Source organism: Lampris incognitus, chromosome 11, assembly GCF_029633865.1.
Source record: "Lampris incognitus isolate fLamInc1 chromosome 11, fLamInc1.hap2, whole genome shotgun sequence".
NCBI classification, from domain to species: domain Eukaryota; kingdom Metazoa; phylum Chordata; class Actinopteri; order Lampriformes; family Lampridae; genus Lampris; species Lampris incognitus.
In genome coordinates, this window is record NC_079221.1 from 33537786 (window position 1) to 33557950 (window position 20165).

A 20165-nucleotide genomic window follows, 5' to 3' on the forward strand; every position below is an offset into this window, starting at 1 on the left:
ATTCAGTATTTTCATATTATATTTTATCTTATGTTTAAAATGTTTGTTGTTAGCTGCAGCAGTTTGAGAACAGTAATTTCTGTGTTTCCATATATTCTGTGTTGATAATGTCACAGTCCAAAGACATGTAAGTCAAGTGAATTGGCCATACTAAATTGTCCCTAGGTATGAATGTATGTATATGTGTGTGTGTGTGTGGGGGGGGTGGCTGTGATGGCCTGGCGGCCTGTCCAAGGTCTCCCCACCTGCCACCCAATGACTGCTGGAATAGGCTCCATCATCCCCGCGACACTGAGAGCTGGTTAAACGGTTCAGATAATGGATGGATGGATGGAAGAACGTCACTAACACCAGCAGTACTGAGTAGTTGTAGTTACCAAAGAGCTCCAGCAGGGGGAGTGTAGAGCTGTCGGATACACGGGTGCCATATTACCTACCAACTGGTAGGCAGCCCCATGTGCGCGCTATTCAAAATCGCGTTCACTTCGTGATCTCTCAAGCTGCACTTTACATTACACTGGCTTAGTGAGGATCTTTAAGATAGAACAAAATCATTTTCATTGTAATCCATAAGTAATTCATGTTTCTGTTTAAGAAATAAAGAGTAAGAGATGTCAAGGAAATGAAATAGCTCTGGCTAGCTTTCAGATTTGATTTTGATTGTTAACAGAAGACAGCCAACAGCTTCGCATGGGCCCCACCCAGTTTGTGGATTGCATGTGGACTGTGGAGTGGGTTGCTGTGTGTTTTGATGGTTGGGTGTGAACTGCTAATCAGCTCACGCCCCACCATCAAAGGTAGATTACATAATCAGTCAGGCCAGTTGAGCCCAACAGCCCAGTCACACCTTCTACCATGTATCAGTCATATAGCACATGCCGTTTTGGAAATAAGATATTGTGGTATTTTCTGTACACAACTTAAGATTTAATAATGCACAATGTATTTTGCATCATTCCATGTTATGAAGAATACCAGAAATTATGTATATTGTATCACTGAGTACCAAAGAGTATCATTAATTTTGAATTTTCCAAATGTCAGTCAAGTATTCAGAGTATCAAAAATTATGTCTTTTCCATCATTCAATACCAGTATGCACCAGAAATTACAGTGCCTCTCAAAAGTATTTATGCTGTGGTATGCAAGTCTTAAAAATGCTAATAACAGCCTCAGAAATGCTCAAAACCCTTCATGAATAGTGTCAAAATGTCTAAATTCTTTAATCTAATAAATTCATGTTCCTGTAAGTAGGGGGTCACAGATCAAGTGCAGTAATAGAAATCAGGAGGACGATTGCAGCGCTCCATATAATAGGGTAAGCCATGACTCTTGTTATGACATGTGACCAGTTTAATGAGATAACTGACCGAAAGTCGCCTCAGTTTTGACTACTGTTAAATAAGAATTTAACATGACATTGTGTCTGTCACCTTATTAATTGGTCACATGGCAAAATGAGGCTCACAGCTTACCCTGTTTTGTGGGTGTAATGTACCATGAATGGATCACTGTTAATTTCTATTAATAGACTTTGACCCCAATTTAGAGGAAACAATAATTTATTAGATTAAACATTTAGACAACATATTGAAGCTATTGAGAAAGGGGTTTGGCCTTTTAAGGCCACACCACTGCGTAAATAATTTTGAGAGGCACTTTATGTATTTTACATCATTCAGTACCAGTACTTAGGGTTCCAGAAATTATGGATTTTCCATAATTTCAATCCCAGTTTCAGAGAACCAGAGTTTTTTTTTTATCAGTCAGAGTAGGTGGTTTAACACCAGATTGGGGCAGAAGATAACGCATTTCACTTTTTCAGTCCATGATAGTGATGAGATCAGGAAGAAACCCGCCAGCGGTCATATCACAGGCACTGAGCAGGGGCCTCTGCTGCATACATGTAGATTTCAACTCAAAGAATGTACTCCAGAGACTTTAGTTTTTATCCACTACACTACTGGTGTCATGGGTAAATTGGTGATCAGTACCAGTATTACATATTTTGCAACGTTTAGTAGGCTACTAGTGAATGATAATGAGCAATAATATCACGGACACTTGAGAAATATTAGATCTACCTGTTTCGAGGTTTAGCCAGTGCAGTGTCAGTTCTGTGTTGGGGCTCTTGTCTACCCACACTACCCACACACTACCCACACTACCCACACACTGTCTCGGCTCAGGCTCAGGCCTGTCACTCAACCCATCCCATATGACAATCTGACACTGTTTACATTCGCCTGATTTCTGTCAGCATGGCTTGGATGTGCTATACAACTGACTTCCACACATCAATACCTTACAGACTCTCGGATTGCTCTAAGGAAGTTAGTTTATCGAAAAATCGTAAACCCTGAAATGAACTCACCGAGCATACGTAGGAATAAGCTGAGGGGGACCAGCCCAGCCTGCGAATCTTCACGGTCCAAACTGCCCTCCTTTGTGCATCCTGTGGAAATCGATGCACCACACGGCCTTGACCCGGCCGAACAGAACAGCCCCAAGCCGCACAACACACCATTTCTCCTTCAACTGCTACGAATCGGCGAGAAATGGGCCGAAAACGCAAGAAAAATAATTGAAACGTCATGATGACAAGAGCCAGACGTTGGTAGGCAACATGGCGCCCGTCAAGTACGTGACAGGCTCTCATCCAATCACAGCGCGTGTTGCAAGATCAGATGATGGCCAGACTATACGCGGCACTGGTTGAGCTACGATAAGGCAGGGGCCCCCAAACGTTTTTGCACCGCGGACCGGTTTATATTGACAGTATTGTGACGGGATGGGGGTGGGTTAATAATGACTGGAATAGAGGTTAGGCTTATAAATCAATAGTATCTTAACATATAAAGTAACGTTTGGATTTTAAACACAGTGCATATTTTCCTCGCATTAACATAACTTACATACAACAACATTGCAACTCACCAATTTCATCAATTCTCCTTGAAACTGTGGTAGCTGAAAGAGGAAACTTTGCTGCAGCTTCCCCCAGCAGTTCACGGCACACGTCCTTGGCAGCAGGCAGAATCAATTCTTCCCTGTTAGTGGAAGGCTACTTAGGAAGTGGAAGGCTTCCTTGGCAATGCCAGTTTGCTAAGGCTAAAGAAGTCACTAAATACGATGCTCTCAGAGCAGCAGCAGGTGGTGGCTCTCAGCAATTGCTTCTGTCCCGTTTGCTCGCGTTGTTTTCGTTCAAAGAACTCCACGGCTTTGTCTTTAAGTGCAGGGTGTTTGGACCAAAAGGGCCGAAGCAGTTTTGAGGGCTTCATTGCCTCATTAATAATAAATAATGATAAATCAAATTTATATAGCGCTTTTCTTACACTCAATTCGCTTTACAATAAACGGCGGTAAAACAAGACAACAGATAAACGTAACACAAACATACAGGGGTGGATGAGAAGCGATTAGACAGCTTGTCTCCACATATCACACACAGGGGGCTCGGAGCTTGCGAGTCACCGGTCGCAATAAAGCCGTATTTAAGGTACGACTCGTCGTATTTCCAGTAGAAGGAAGCTCCCTCCCCCCCTGCTGTCTCGGCCTCTGCTGTCTCTGCGTCATCATCGTCATTAGACCTTTTATCGCCTTTATTTTCTACCGGGACTCCTGCTAGCTAGCTAGCCAGCTGCTAGTAGCGAGCTGGCTGAGTGGTCCCTGAGTTATAAAGTTAGCTACCATTGGTCTGCCGAATGCCACGTGAACGAGTGATAAAATTGCGTCATTGCACACGCTTCAAGTATCAGTTTCAAATTAAAAGCCCTCTGGCGTTACACGGTCCAGATGGCTGGACCGGGCTTTTTTTTTCTTCTTTTAATTGTGCATCATAGTGTTTCCTTGCGGCCAGGTAGCAAACGCTTTGCGGCCCGGTGTCGGTCCGTGGCCCGGTGATTGGGGACCCCTGCTTAAGGGACACCTCGCTTCCTCCCCTCAGTTATTACTGACGTGACCAGAGGAAAGCTTGTGTCCGTGTATCTGTGATAACAAATACTCCCTTTCAGGGCTTTTACACTATCACTTCAATAAAATGGTTACCAAGTATGCAATATGAAAGACCGGCGTTGTTATTAACATGTTCATAAAGCATTCATAAAGCTTTGTTCTTACAAAGAAGAAATGGGCCCTCCTGGTTGTCTGAACACAATGCAAGGCGGTTGCTACAACACGTGGCGTGATACTGAATTGTGTAAAGGAATTAGATGTAATCGCCGTTATATATGGTGTTTTTACCACGGCTAACAACCCAACCAGATTGCTTGATTTGAGCTATCAGTTTTACAAGATAATAATATACAATACTAGCAATATACTGATGCTAATAATGATATACTATATTAATACTATATGCCAGACTATTAAATTATACTGTAACCGGTTATGTTCTTGCCCGGTGCGGGATTCGATACGAGTGTATTGCGCCACAAGGCGACGTCACTAACCGCTCGGCTAAAAGATCAGACCCATCAGCTAGGGACTAACGTGTCTTATTAGTAGTTTACAATACTAATGTACCAATACATTTGAAAAATAACAAACTAATGTACCAATACATTTGAAAAATAACAAACATATATACACTCCATTTAAAATATTAGGAAGAGGATTGTGTTTTTTGCTGTTCTTTACAATTTAGATTACAAAGAAGTTTGAATTCACACGAGTTTGAAAACTCAAGATAGTGTGAATTTTTGTCCAATTTTTGAGGTTGTTTATATTACTTTATTTTTTTATGGCTCTTGGTGGCCCAAACACCCTGCAGACAGGGTCTTACAAGTTTTTTTTTCATCCTTGAAATTTCAATCCCATGAAGACATGAAATCAGGGATATAACTTGTTTGATTTACTATTTCTGTTTCTTTTGAAAGGAGCAGTAATCTGCCATCTGCTGCCATCCTGTGGTTCAAGTTGGAAGTGTTGTGAAATGCAAAAGCCATAACACATTTTATTTTATTTCATTGACACTAAAGTCAGAGCTATATGTATTTTTGATTAAATACGAGGGATGATCAGGAAGGTTGCCTGATGACCAGGAAGAACATCACTTAACTTGCAGGCTTTTTACAACGGTATGATAAATTATGAGAATGGGGCCAAAATACTATTTCTTGTTTTAGGGTGAAGCAAAGATGATGAGAGATGGGAAGCTGTTTCGAGTGATCCAGGAAAACTGCTGGGATCCAAACGCACGGATACAGGACATGGATAAACATGGTACAGGCATAAGGAGTCAAAGTAAAAAGAAAAAGAAAAAGAAAAATGACAGAACACACACACACACACACACACACACACACACACACACACACACACACACACACACACACGCACATCATATACACCGTACATCCTGTTTTATGGCACATGCCTACCTAAAATTAATGTTTTTCTTTTTGGTCATGTAGGTGTCACAGTTCAAGCCCTTTCTACCGTTCCTGTTATGTTTAGTTACTGGGTAAGCATACTTCAAATCGCTGGAAACTTGAGGGGTTTCAAATATTGCTTGATCAAATATGTAATCAAATATCAATAACACGTAAAGAAATTTAATTCTGCTGGGTGTCCTGGTGGTTTACCCAGTTGAAACATGCCAGGCCTAAGAACAACATTCTCAAGTTAAAATCCAGTCCAGCGCCTTTACTGCATGCTCCCTCCCTCTCTAGATATCTAGAGAGAGAGAGAGAGAGAGAGAGAGAGAGAGAGAGAGAGAGAGAGAGAGAGAGAGAGAGAGAGAGAGAGAATGTTTTGCTCAGCACACAATTTGTAAGCATCAGCACTCAAGTGAACAACATATAAGGTTGCAGTGCATCTTCGATACCCACTCCCACATTTCCTCAAAATTATTTCTCATCCGTTTAATCTTTATTTTTTTAATTATTCAATCACAGGCCAAACCCCACGATACCCTGGACCTCTGCATGCTCCTGAATGACAATTTGGCTCGGACGGTGCAAAGCCACCCAAGGAGGTTTGTGGGTCTGGGCACGGTGCCTCTACAGGCCCCTGACCTGGCCGTGTTGGAGATGAGGCGCTGCGTGGAGGAGCTGGGGTTTCCTGGGGTGCAGATTGGCTCCCATGTCAACGACTGGAACCTCAGTGCCCTGGAACTTTACCCCTTCTATGCTGTGAGCCACCGTATACTGTAGTTCAGTGGTACTCAACCGTGTGCCATGGAGAGCTGTGTATGCAGGTTTTCATTCCATCTCAACACTACACCAGCTGATTTCACTGAGTAACACACCTTCAAATAGATGGCGGAGTATAAATCAATGAAATCAGATAATGTTGAGTTGGGCTGTTATGAAAATCCACATATGTGCGGCCCTCCATGGTATGAAACTGATTAACTCAGGAGAAGTAATAATGCTTAACTGGGATAGAAGCCCAGCAATTATGCTTCTTTTTTTTAAAGGATATTAAGGATGCTATAAATAGAATAATCATACTTAACATAAAGCTAAATTTCAGTGGTTATTTCAAAGTGTATCACTGTGGAATGGAAAACTCTTTCAAGAGGGATTACCACCTGTGCTACCCTCGCATGTAGGTGTAAATTTAGGTAGGACTTCTTTCATCTGTTATAAAGTCCCCACCAAATACTTTGTATCAGACCTATAAATAGTATCATAAATATACATTTCCTCCGTTTATTAGTTGATACACATGCACACTTAAGTCAAATGTGCATGTGTCAAATGTCAGTGGGTGGGGAGAGCCAACCTACCCCAAATGCCCAATAGTTAAACTGAAGCCAATTCAATTACGCCAAGGTCATACCTACTACATTACATATGATGCTGTGAAGCCCATGTGATGCTTGTAGCAAATGTACAGAATTATGGATTACACTCTTCCATAAATGCTGGAAAAGAGGGTGACAAACTGGTACCCATTTGCCTCAGTAAACAGTGTGCTGGTATCTTGTAGTTGGTGAAAGGCTGGCTTGCATAAGATAACCTACTACTACTACAATTACTATTACTACTACTACTGCCACTTTCAGCTGCTCCCGTTAGGGGTCACCACAGCGGATCATCTGTTTCCATTTCTTCCTGTACTCCGCATCTTCTTCTGTCACACCAGCCACCTGCATGTCCTCCATCACCACATCCACAAACCTCCTCTTTGTCCTTCCTCTTTTCCTCCTCCCTGGCAGCTCCATATTCAGCATCCTTCTCCAAATATACCAAGCATCTCTCCTCCACACATGTCCAAGCCATCTCAATCTTGCCTCTCTTGCTTTGTATCCAAATCGTCCAACCTGAGCTGTCCCTCTAATATATTTATTCCTAATCCTGTCCTTCTTCATCACTCCCAATGAAAATCTTAGCATCTTCAACTCTGTCACCTCCAGCTCCACCTCCTGTCTTTTCATCAGTGCCACTGTCTCCAAACCATATAAAATAGCTGGTCTCACAACCATCTTGTAAGCCTTCCCTTTAACTCTTGCTGGTACCCTTCTGTCGCAAATCACTCCTAGCACTCTTCTCCACCAACTCCACCCTGCCTGCCCTCTCTTGTCCACCTCTCTTCTGCGCTCCCTGTTACTTTGGACAGTTGACCCCAATTATTTAAACTCATATGGCTTTTTCACCTCTACTCCTTGCATCCTCACCATTCCACTGTCCTCCCTCTCATTCACACATAGGTATTCCATCTTGCTCCTACTGACTTTCATTCCTCTTCTCTCCAGTGCATACCTCCACCTCTCCAGGCCCTCCTCAACCTGCATCCTACTGTCACTACAGATCACAATGTCATCCGCAAACATCATAGTCAACGGAGACTCTTGCTTGACCTCATCCGCCAACCTGTCCATCACCACTGCAAACAAGAAAGGGCTCAGAGCCGATCCTTGATGTAATCCCACCTCCACCTTGAACCCATCTGTCATTCCAACTGCACACCTCACCATTGTCACACTTCCCTCATACATATCCTGCATCACTCCAACATACTTCTCTGCAACTCCCGACTTCCTCATACAATACCACACCTCCTCTCTTGGCACCCTGTCATATGCTTTCTCTAAATCTACAAAGACACAATGTAACTCCTTCTGGCCTTCTCTATACTTCTCAATCAACATTCTCAAAGCAAACATTGCATCTGTGGTGCTCTTTCGTGGCATGAAACAATACTGCTGCTCGCTAATCATCACCTCTCCTCTTAACCTAGCTTCTATTACTCTTTCCCATATCTTCATGCTGTGGCTGATCAACTTTATACCTCTGTAGTTGCTACAGTTCTGCACATTGCCCTTATTCTTGAAAATCGTTACCAGTATGCTTCTTCTCCACTCCTCAGGCATCCTCTCATTTTCCAAGATTGTGTTAAACAATCTAGTTAAAAACCCCACTACCATCTCTCCTAGTCATCTCCATACCTCCACAGGTACGTCATCAGGACCAACTGCCTTTCCCCTCTTCATCCTCTTCATAGCTGCCCTCACTTCCTCCTTGCTAATCCACTGACCTTCCTGATTCACTATCCCTACATCATCCAACCTTCTCTCTCTCTCATTTTCTTCATCTATCAGCCCCTCAAAGTACATCTTCCAATTTCTCAGCACACTCTCCTCGCTTGTCAGCCCATTTCCATCTCTATCCTTGATCGCCCTAACCTGCTATACATCCTTCCCAGCTCAGTCCCTCTGTCTGGCCAATCTGTACAAGTCATTTTCTCCTTCCTTAGTGTCTAACCTCTCATACAACTCACCATGCGCCTTTTCCTTTGCCTTTGCCACCTTTCTCTTCACTTTGTGCTGCATCTCGTTGTATTCCTGTCTACTTTCTTCATCTCCCTTATTATTCCACTTCGCCAATCTCTTCCTCTGTATATGCTGTACTCCTCATTCCACCACCAAGTCTCCTTGTCTTCCTGCCTCTGTCCAGATGACATACCAAGTACCTTCCTAGCTTTCTCCCTCAGTATTTCTGCAGTAGTTGCCCAGCCTTCTGGCAACTCTTCACTACCACCCAGTACCTGTCTTAACTCCTCCCTGAACTCCACACAACAGTCTTCCTCTTCAACTTCCACCATTTGATCTTTTGGCTCTGCCATCACTCGCTTCCGCTTCTTGTCCTCCAAAGTCATCCTACTTTGGAGACCAAAAAGAGGAAGCACCATCCGATGCTGCCTAGCTACGTTCTCCCCTGTCACCATCTTGCAGTCTCCAATCCCTTTCAGATCGCGCCTTCTACATAAGATATAGTCCACCTGTGTGCACTTTCCTCCACTCTTGTATGTCACCCTGTGTTCCTCCCTCTTTTTGAAGTATGTATTCACCACAGCCATTTCCATCCTTTTCGCAAAATCCACCACCATCTGTCCTTCCACATTTCTCTCCTTGACACCATACCTACCCATCACCTCCTCATCACACTGTTGACATACTCTTCCTTCAAAATTACCCCTACCCCATTTCTCCTCCCACCCGAACCATGGTAGAAGAGTTTAAACCCTCCTCCGATGCTCCTGGCCTTACTCCTCTTCCACCTGGTCTCTTGCACACACCATATACCTACCTTTATTATTTCCATCATATCAGCCAGCTCTCTCCCTTTACCAGTTATAGTGCCAACATTCAAAGTTCCAACTCTCACCTCCACATGCCTACCCTTCCTCCTCTCCTGCTGCCTCTGGACATGCCTTCCCCCTCTCCTTCTCCTTCGCTCAACAGTAGCATAGTTTCCACCGGCACCCTGCTGGCCAACAGTACCGGTGGCAGTCATTGGTAACCCGGGCCTCGACCGATGCGGTATGGAAATTTTATTTATATTCCACATATTTGATTTGACCAGATCGGCTGAGGCCCGGGTTAACAACAGCCGCCATTGATGTTGTGCCCTTACAGGGTACCGATGGAAACTGTAAAATCTGCTGTGGCGACCCCTGAGAAACAGGGAGCAAGCTGAAAGAAGAATATTTGATTTGACAAATATTTTATGCCGGATGCCCTTCCTGACGCAACCCTCCCCATTTATCCGGGCTTGGGACCAGCACTAAGAATGCAGTGGCTTGTACATCCTCATTGGCTAGGTTTTGCATAAGATAACCTGTGTTCTGAATAAAAAGTGCCACTTTTTGGGGAAACGGAAGCCCTCTGTGTCAAATTATACCAAACTGCATATAATGCAATGTGTAATGTGTTTCTGTACAGGCGGCTGAGAAGCTGAACTGCTCCATATTTGTCCACCCGTGGGACATGCAGACAGATGGAAGGATGGCTAAGTATTGGCTGCCCTGGCTGGTTGGTGAGTAACAGAGGAAACAGAGCAATATTGAAAATACCCCCCAGTCTGGTCAATAGCAATTAAGATTCCCTCATTTAGTTAAAATACCATATCCGAATGGGATGTCTGAGGGGACCCATGCTTTGTCTGCACTTCACAATAAACCAAACCACAAGAAAATACATAGCACTGACCAATGTAGGGCCTGTTTTACTATATTATCCACTTTGGTGGCTACAAAGGAAATATGTATGTCTCAACACACTGTTATCCATCCAACCAATGTCCTAAAAATTTCATGTCCAAACATTAAAGTGCACTGAAAAGTAGCTGATTTTTTTCCATATTCTTATTATTTACATTAACACAGGAAAAAAATACAAAAAATATTGCAAACAAAGGACCCCTTTATGTGTATTTGTGTTTGATCAAAATACTGTTTGCTTCCAATACAGTCACACCCGACTTGTAAAAACCATCCCTAGGGGGGCGTCCCGGTGGCATGGTGGTCTACTCCATTGCCTACCAACACAGGGATCACTGGTTTGAATCGCCATGTTACCTACGGCTTGGTCGGGCATCCCTGTGTCTGCGAATGGGAAGCCAGATGTGGGTATGTGTCCTGGTCGCTGCACTAGCGCCTCCTCTGGTCAGTCAGGGCACCTGTTCAGGGGGGAGGGGGAACTGCGGGGAATAGCATGATCCTTCCATGCGCTACATCCCCCTGGTGAAACTCCTTACTGTCAGGTGAAAAGAAGCGGCTGTCAACTCCATATATATCAGAGGGCACATGTGGTAGTCTGTAGCCCTCCCCGGATTGGCAGAGGGGGTGAAGCAGCGACCGGGACGACTTAGAAGAGTGGGGTAATAGGCCAATTGGGGAGAAAAAAGGGGAAAGCCCCCCCCCAAACATCCTGAGAAGGTGTAACATTACATACTTTCCATGTGAATAGGTCACACTCACACTGTACTACGTGAAATAAACCTAAATAATAATGATAAAAATGTCCTTCTTAAAACTCAATTTGATTTATTTTGGCTCCAACAACCTATTTACCCGCTGCTCGTAAAACCATGCAGAGAACCGGTTTGGTATGAAAATAATATGACCCAAGGCTAGAATGTATTAGATTAGATTAGGTTGTTTTATTAGCCATACGACCAAGGCCGGTGGAATTTGTTTTTGGTACACATTAAACTCTGCAGCACAATACACACATGGACAACAACAGACACTCCACATATTATCATGAAAAATAGAGTTACACAATAGAAGAAATAAACATATCACGCATAAAAATTAGGTGAATGGTGGTATTTATGCCAATGGTGTATCCATCGACTTAAAGCTTTGATGCATATGTCACAATACCAATGGACTATTTTGCTCACTATTATTGAGAGTCTTCTCTCTCTCATTAAACTTTTCTTTTTAATTCTCAGTGCTTATCTACTGTATAATGTGTTTCACAAGGTGCCCACATGTAACATGTTAACCGGGGCTGCAAGGCTGAACCCAATATGTAGACACAGACAGACTCAAGGCGGGGTTTCAGTAAAACAAGTCCTTTAATGCCAGACAAAATGAGGAGCCGGCAGAGCGAGGAGCAGACAGGGAACACTGGGTCCAGCGTAAGACTGCACAGGGGAGGGGGACCTAGACCAAACCGGGAAGCAGAAAGACAAGCGGGACTTCATGGAGACAGACCAACGACCAGAGGCAAGGACAGGACAGAGCAGACAGGACTGCAGGATCACAGAAAGCAGGGTTAGACAGGGAATCGATAGAACAGAAAACAATGAAAGGTTTAAAGCAGGGATCTCAAACTCAAATTACCTGGAGGCCACTTCACAGATGGTCTTGAGGAGGAGGGCCGGTACAATAGGGATGAAGGAAAAAAAACTGTTCGACTATATAACCTTCATATCGTTTTTTATTATTATTTCACAATTCTTTAGAGTTTTCAAATTAATAGGCACCTATTAATTTACATAATGTACATAATGTAGCCTGGCCCTGGCCTACATATTTAGCCTACTTCTTGCCAGAAACCTGGCACTTCTTCTGCTGACACAGGTGAGGCACATTTGCTTTCAGGGACAGGGCAGTGGACACCCTAAGGACAGTCTGGAGAGATGTTCATTGGTCAGTCTGGAGCTATGCCTTGATTTAAAAAGTTCATAGTTGAGAACAGTTTCTCACACAGATAAGGGCTGCCAAAAAGACACATGATGTGCCTGAACAGATTGGATAACCATGGGAATGTTTTGGGAAGCTCTCTGAGAAACTATCCAAGCATCTCCTGCTTTCCTTGTGCCTCTCTGAACGTTGCCTTGAGCTCAGTGTTACACTGCAAGTCTATGAGCTCCATTTAAAATGTGCTTGGAGCACTGTCCACATCTAAGGAGAAGGGGTCTGCAGATAACTGGAAAGTGGTGCTGTGAGTCTTAAAATCAGAAAAACTGTGCTCAAAATCCTGCTGCAGATTGTCAATGGCAGTCACACACTAATCAGCATTACCTCTGGCACCATCATCAATAAATGACTGGCATGTTGGAAAGTGGAGAAATCTTTTCTCTGTGAGCTGTGTTTTCCATAATTTGAATTTCACAGAGAAGGTTTTCACACTACCAAATGCTACAGTGACAAGTTGGTCTGGCCCCTGCAGTTTTAAGACTGTTAAATGCCTGTGTGATGTCAACTACAAACCTCAATTCCAATGAAGTTGGGACGTTGTGTAAAACGTAAATAAAAACAGAATACAATGATTTTCAAATCCTTTTCGACCTATATTCAATTGAATACACGACAAAGACAAGATATTTAATGTTCAAACTGATAAACTGTTTTGTTTTTTTGTTGTTGCAAATATTCACTCATTTTGAATGTGATGCCTGCAACACGTTCCAAAAAAGCTGGGACAGGGGCATGTTCACCACTGTGTTACACCACCTTTCCTTTTAACAACACTCAATAAGCATTTGGGAACTGAGGACACTAGTTGTTGAAGCTTTGTAGGTGGAATTCTTTCCCATTCTTGCTTGATGTACGACTTCAGTTGCTCAACAGTCCGGGATCTCCGTTGTCGTATTTTGCGCTTCATAATGCGCCACACATTTTCAATGGGAGACAGGTCTGGACTGCAGGCAGGCCAGTCTAGTACCCGCACTCTTTTACTACGAAGCCACGCTGTTGTAACACGTGCAGAATGTGGCTTGGCATTGTCTTGCTGAAATAAGCAGGGACGTCCCTGACAAAGACGTCGCTTGGATGGCAGCATATGTTGCTCCAAAACCTGTATGTACCTTTCAGCATTAATGGTGCCTTCACAGATGTGCAAGTTACCCATGCCATGGGCACTAACACACCCCCATACCATCACAGATGCTGGCTTTTGAACTTTGCGCTGATAACAATCTGGATGGTCCTTTTCCGCTTTAGCCCGGAGGACAAGACGTCCATGATTTCCAAAAGCAATTTGAAATGTGGACTCGTCAGACCACAGCACACTTTTCCACTTTGCGTCAGTCCATCTCAGATGAGCTTGGGCCCAGAGAAGCCGGTGGGGTTTCTGGGTGTTGTTGATATATGGCTTTCACTTTGCATGGTAGAGTTTTAACTTGTAGATGTAGCGACGAACTGTGTTAACTGACAATGGTTTCCCCAAGTGTTCCTGAGCCCACGTGGTAATATCCTTTACAGAATGATGTCAGTTTTAATGCAGTGCCACCTGAGGGGTCGAAGGTCACGAGCATTCAATGTTGGTTTTCAGCCTTGCCGCTTACGTGCAGAGATTTCTCCGGATTCTCTGAATCTTTTGATGATATTATGGACTGTAGATGATGAAATCCCTAAATTCCTTGCAATTGTACGTTGAGAAACGTTGTTCTTAAACTGTTGGACTATTTGCTCACGCAGTTGTTCACAAAGTGGTGAACCTCACTCCATCCTTGCTTGTGAACGACTGAGCCTTTCGGGGATGCTCCTTTTATACCCAATCATGACACTCACCTGTTTTCAATTAACCTGTTCACCTGTGGAATGTTCCAAACAGGTGTTTTTTGAGCATTCCTCAACTTTCCCAGTCTTTTGTTGCCCCTGTCCCAGCTCTTTTGGAATGTGTTGCAGGCATCAGATTCAAAATGAGTGAATATTTGCAAAAAACAATAAAGTTTATCAGTTTGAACATTAAATAGCTTGTCTTTGTAGTGTATTCAATTGAATATAAGTCGAAAAGGATTTGCAAATCATTGTATTCTGTTTTTATTCACGTTTTACACAACGCCCCAACTTCATTGGAATTGGGGTTTGTAAGAAAGCTAAAGCTATTTCGGTGGTGAAATGAATTGAAACTAAGAAAGCTAAATCCTTGACCCATTTGGGATCATCAAGCTCAGGAACATATAGCCTGCCTTCTTTCATTAATTCTCTGATCGCCTCTGTCAAGTCAAAAGACCTTTTTAGGACACTGCCCCTGCTCAACCAGCACACTTCTGTAAAGTAAAACACATCCCCATATGTTGCATCTACTTCCTCCAGAAACACACAGAACTGACGGTGTTGTAAACCTCTTGATCTGATGTAATTAATGCATTTCACCACAATCATCATAACATTGTCAAATGTCAAGCATTTGCTGCAGAGTGCTTGCTGGGGAATCATGCAGTGCAATGCAATTGCAGGATCTATCAGGGATGGGCAACATGAAAGGGCCAGAAAGGGCCAGTGTGAGTGCTGTGACAGAGCCTTTACCAAAGACTACAGATGTATACATGTATAATCACTTGTTATGATGCAGTATGAAAAGAATATATGTATTGATGTTCTTTTTAATCCTTAAAGGCATGCCCTCAGAGACGACCACAGCTATTTGCTCAATGATCTTTGGAGGTGTCTTCGAGAAATTTCCCAAGCTGAAGGTCTGCTTTGGCCATGGAGGTACTGTGTCTGTCTGTGCCTTATATTTTCCTTCCTCCTTGTCTAACTCCTCATCCTATTTACAGAACATGTAGATATTGTCATAGTTTCACAGAAATGTTGAGATTTCATCTGGAGCTAATGTCTTTTGTTGAAAAAAGAAAACAAATGTATTTCGGTTTATCACTCCAAAAACATATTCAGGTGTGCAGGTACTCTTTAAGGAATGGTCATCAGTCTGAATGGTCAACATTTCAGATAAAAAGCACCAGTAAAGTATAAGCAACATGGAGTCTTACAATTTAGGTTCTTGATGACATTGAGAACAAAGAGAGCTCTTTGTCTAAACATAGTTATGGGTTGTACAGCGGTGTCTTAGGCTTGTTTGTTTTTCTGCTTACAGGTGGCTCTTTCCCGTTCACAATCGGAAGAATTGAGCATGGCTACAACGTCCGACCTGACCTGTGTGCTGTGGACAACAAAATGAACCCACGGAAATACCTCGGCTCCTTCTACACAGATTCTCTGGTCCATGACCCCATCGCCCTCAAGCTGCTCGTCAATGTTATTGGAAAAGTGATCCGCTCATTTGTCTGCCATACCTTATTAATGGTCTTAAATTGATTTGCACACTTTCAGATGGAGGTCCTAAACTGTGCGACTCAGAATCTGTTTTCCCTAGAATGTTTCACATACCAAGAATTTAACTCATAAAGATACTCATGAGGACATCAAAAAGTAATAAAATCATAAATTAGTTCAAATAATATAAATAAAAGGCCATATAAGAGCAAGTATGACAGGTTTACAGAAGCAAAAATTATTCTATGGAAGTAAGAGGTAATTTGATAGATTTACAATAGAAAAAAACATGAGATAGCGGCTCTACTGCACAGTATTCACACACTGCACTATTCAAATTGAGATGCTGTGGGGAACCCAGACAATATTTCCGGTTGTGTGGCAGAACAATGTACTGGAAGGATGCTTGAATTTTACTGGACTGAAGGTTCAGAAATGATTTCCGTCGTCCGGGTGGTGTAGCTGTCTATTCCATTGCCCACCAACACAGGGATTGCCGGTTCGAATCCCCGTGTTACCTTCGGCTTTGTCGGGCATACCTACATATACAATTGGCCGTGTCTGCGGGTGGGAAGCCGGATGTGGGTATGTGTCCTGGTCGCTGCACTAGCGCCTCCTCTGGTTGGTCGGGGTGCCTGTTCAGGGGGGAGGGGGAGCTGGGGGGAATAGCGTGATCCTCCCATGTGCTATGTGGCGAAACTCCTCACTGTCAGGTGAAAAGAAGCGGCTGGCGACTCCACATGCATCGCAGGAAGCATGTGGTAGTCTGCAGCCCTCCCCGGATCGGCAGAGGGGGTGGAGCAGCGAACGGGAGGGCTCGGAAGAGTGTGGGTAATTGGCCTAGTACAATTGGGGAGAAAAAGGGAGAAAAAAAAGATTTCCATCCAGTACATAAAAAAGGAGTTATCACATAGCCCTGCAGTCCAATCGAATTCAAACATCCAGGGGATCTGTTTAGGTGGGAATTACAACTCCTATCAACTCTATGCTATTGAAGAGCTGACCTTGGAAGTTCAAATCACTTTTACTACCAATCAGTTTGAATGTTCTCTCTCTGGGTCTCTGTCTTTCTTGTTCTCTCTCTTGGACATCTCTCTGGCCTGAATAAGCCCCGGCCTTAGGCAACACTCAGGAGTAATATCTGTATTGACCACAGCCTATACTGTTACACAAGTACACAAGTAAATGTTTATTATGCAGGTGTATTTATGTTGCTTGTTTATGTGAATCTGTGCAGTTACTTTGGTGAACGCTTGCATGATTTATAAGGCTGTTCTTGTATATTTGTCTTTTTCTAGTTGTATTAGTTTAATTTTCTATCTGCGATCAAGCCATCTATCTAAGAATCTAGATAACTTTATATAGGTCAGCTCTGTGTTTACATGCTACTTTTGTTCATGTAGGATAAAGTGATGCTGGGGACAGACTATCCATTCCCGCTGGGTGAGCTCCAGCCTGGATCGCTGATCGACTCAATGGATGAATTTGATGGGGCCATGAAGGTGACATAGAAGATCTCTGTGAATATTTAAAGTTGATAGCTCAAAACTGTCAAAGCTCAAAAAGTGTAAGACATCTAGCCTATAGAATTTAATTAACCGTAACAGCGAGAATACAATTTTGGTTATCTGCTGAAAGTAAATCACACTGTATAAACACAGAATAGCAAACACAAATTGGTTCCTGGTTTAAATAAGGAAAAATATGGATACGGGTTCAAATCCAGGACCTTCTTGCTGTGGGGCGACCGTGCTAACCACTCCACCACCGTGCCGCCCCTGTTCATTTCAGTTCTCCCTGTGTCTGCATGGGTTTCCTCTGGGTACTCTGGTTTCCTCCCAGTCCAAACACATGTAGGTCAGTCAGGTGAATCGGCCATACTAAATTGTCCCTAGGTGTGAATGTGTCAGCCCCGTGATGGATCGGCGGCCTGTCCAGGGTGTCTCCCCACCTGCAACCCAATGATTGCTGGGATAGGCTCCAGCATCCTGCGACCCTGATTCGGATAAGCAGCTTGGATAACGGATGGATGGGTGGGTGTTGTGAAATAGCAGTAATTTTAATCCTTTCGACCTAGGTTAACACACAAGTTCTATCCCTCTTTAACAGGATTAATGACAACATATCACAGGGCACTAATTAATAGGCTTTGGAGTTTGTTTTTTGTTTTTGTTTTTTTAATAAAAGGTGTACCAGAAGTTTATTCATTACTTGTACATGTTTGTGTTGCAGGATAAACTGCTTGCTGGGAATGCGCTGGAGTTCCTGGGCCTAACAAGAGAGCAATATGAGTAACAATAAAATGAGATAAATAACTATGCCAAAGGAAAATGTGCAAATTCATTAGTTACAGAGAAATGTGTTAGGATTACCCTTTACAGTGTCGTTTGTAGATGACAGTTCAAGCTCAACTTTGTCATGTGTATTAGAATACAATGACATTCTTGTGCTCTGGCTTTCTCTGCCTTAAAACAAAAAAGGCACACTATCCCCCCCAAAAAACCCTGCAGGCCTACATAGACTATGTACACAGAATTCATACATTACACACAATATAGAAAAGTACACGATAACACAACGATGTAAGGTGCATATGGGTGGGTTAGCTGTTCAGCAACCTGACTGCCTGTGGAAAGAAACTATTACCGAGATGGGTGGTGTGTGATTTGATGCTCCAGCAATGTTTCTTTTAGATGGAAGGAGCTAGAAAAGAACATAGGGTGGCTGGTGTTCTTAATGATGTTTTGAGATTTCCTTTTGCAGCGAGTGGTGTAAATATTATGAAGTTGTGGTAGCTCCATGCCAATGATTTTTGCTGCTGTCTTTATAGTCCTTTGCAGCAGACGTCAGTCCTGAGCATTCAGGTTGCCAAACCACATTGTGATACAGTCTGTCAAGACCCTCTCCATGCTACTGCCATAAAAGTTATTTTTACTCATATGAAATGGTTGGTACAATTGTATTAAAAGCACAGCTGTAATCAATAAACAACATCTGACAGAGATATTTTTTCTTTTCAATGTGTTCTACAACAGTATGCAGAGCAAGTAAGCTAGCAACAGGTTGATAATCATTAAGACAAGAGACAGGTGTTTTCTTAGGTACAGGCACAATGGTGGTTTTCTTAAAACAGTGGAACCACACAATGACAGTGCCAGTTTAAAAATGACAGTGAAACTCTGAGATAACTGAGTGTAACATGCCTTGAGGACATGGGAAGAGATGCCGTCTGGGCCAGCAGCTTTATGAGCCTTAACCCTTTTAAATGTTTTACTCACATCAGCCTCTGTTCACCTGTAGCTCGACTTCATTGGGTGGGCGCTGTGATGAGTCCCACTGAGTCCCAAGTTGTGCGCTTCAAAGCAGACCATTTTTAAGTTCATCCAGAAGAGAGGCAGAGGTATTGATAGCCACACTGGGTTTAGATTTATAGTCCGTAATCGCCTGCAGCTCCCTCCACGTGTCACGAGTCACTGCCACGATAGTAATTTTCCAGTTTGTCTCTCTATTGTCTTTTAGCGGCTTTGATTGCTGTCCTTAAGTCATACCTGGATTTGTTTTGTAGCATTCCTTATCCCCCAATTTAAAAACAGTGGTACGCTCCCTCAACCGCAGGCGAATGTCACTTTTAATCCAAGGTTTCTAGTTGGGGTAGGAGCATATATATAGCCCATACCGGGATATAGTTACCCACACAGAATCTAACATAGCCAGTGACCGATTCAGTATGCCCATCCAAACTTGAGGCTGAATTCTTAAAGACTGACAAGTTTGCCGATTCAAAAGTTTCCTGACGTTTAGATTTGTGCTCTGTTATCCAGCACTTTACTGTCCTCACAGTGGACTGTGCGCACTTCACTTTCTGCTTGTAGACAGGAAGCAAGATCTCTGACAGGTGGTGGGATTTCCCAAAGTGAGTTCGTGGGATAGACCTGTAACCTGCTTTGATGTGAAGTAACAATGGTCGAGAGTCTTATTGCCTCTGGTTTCGGTAGCACAGATTTCAGGTTACAAGTGGTTTAAATCCCCTGCCACAACTGAAATAGTCTCCCAAGGGTGCAAGTTCTTCTGCCTGCTAATTGCTCCAAACAGTTTGTCAAGCACTGCTGTGGCACGAGCTTGTGGTGGTATGTAGACAGTAGTTAACAACACACAGAGGAATTCCTTTGGGAGATAGAATGGTCTGCACACCTTATTGTTAGTTGTTCCAACAATGGCGAAGAGGACTGATAGAGTATTTCCATGTCAGTGCACTATGAATTGTTAAGAAAGAAGCATACACCTCCTCCCTTTACCTTGCCAGTAGTCGTCATGGAACGGTCCATGCGGTGCACAGACAAACCTTCCAGTTGTATAGCCCTATGTATTAGGGCCCAGCCAAGTCTCTGTAAAGCAGAACACACAAAAGTCCCTCATGTCCC

The 20165-nt window shown here is 43.2% G+C and overlaps 1 protein-coding gene across 1 annotated transcript in view; it reads left to right on the top strand.

Annotated features, from left to right (window-relative positions):
* Nucleotides 1–18737, top strand: part of acmsd (aminocarboxymuconate semialdehyde decarboxylase) — a 43141-nt gene extending 24404 nt beyond the window's left edge. Inside the window, exons 3-10 of the mRNA XM_056289747.1 lie at nt 5127–5223; nt 5415–5464; nt 5898–6134; nt 10172–10265; nt 15088–15183; nt 15566–15738; nt 17148–17246; nt 17977–18737. Coding sequence (XP_056145722.1) covers nt 5127–5223; nt 5415–5464; nt 5898–6134; nt 10172–10265; nt 15088–15183; nt 15566–15738; nt 17148–17246; nt 17977–18039 — 909 coding nt within the window. The 3' untranslated portion in view covers nt 18040–18737. The remainder of the gene's footprint in view (nt 1–5126; nt 5224–5414; nt 5465–5897; nt 6135–10171; nt 10266–15087; nt 15184–15565; nt 15739–17147; nt 17247–17976) is intronic.
* Nucleotides 18738–20165: the final 1428 nt, after the last annotated feature.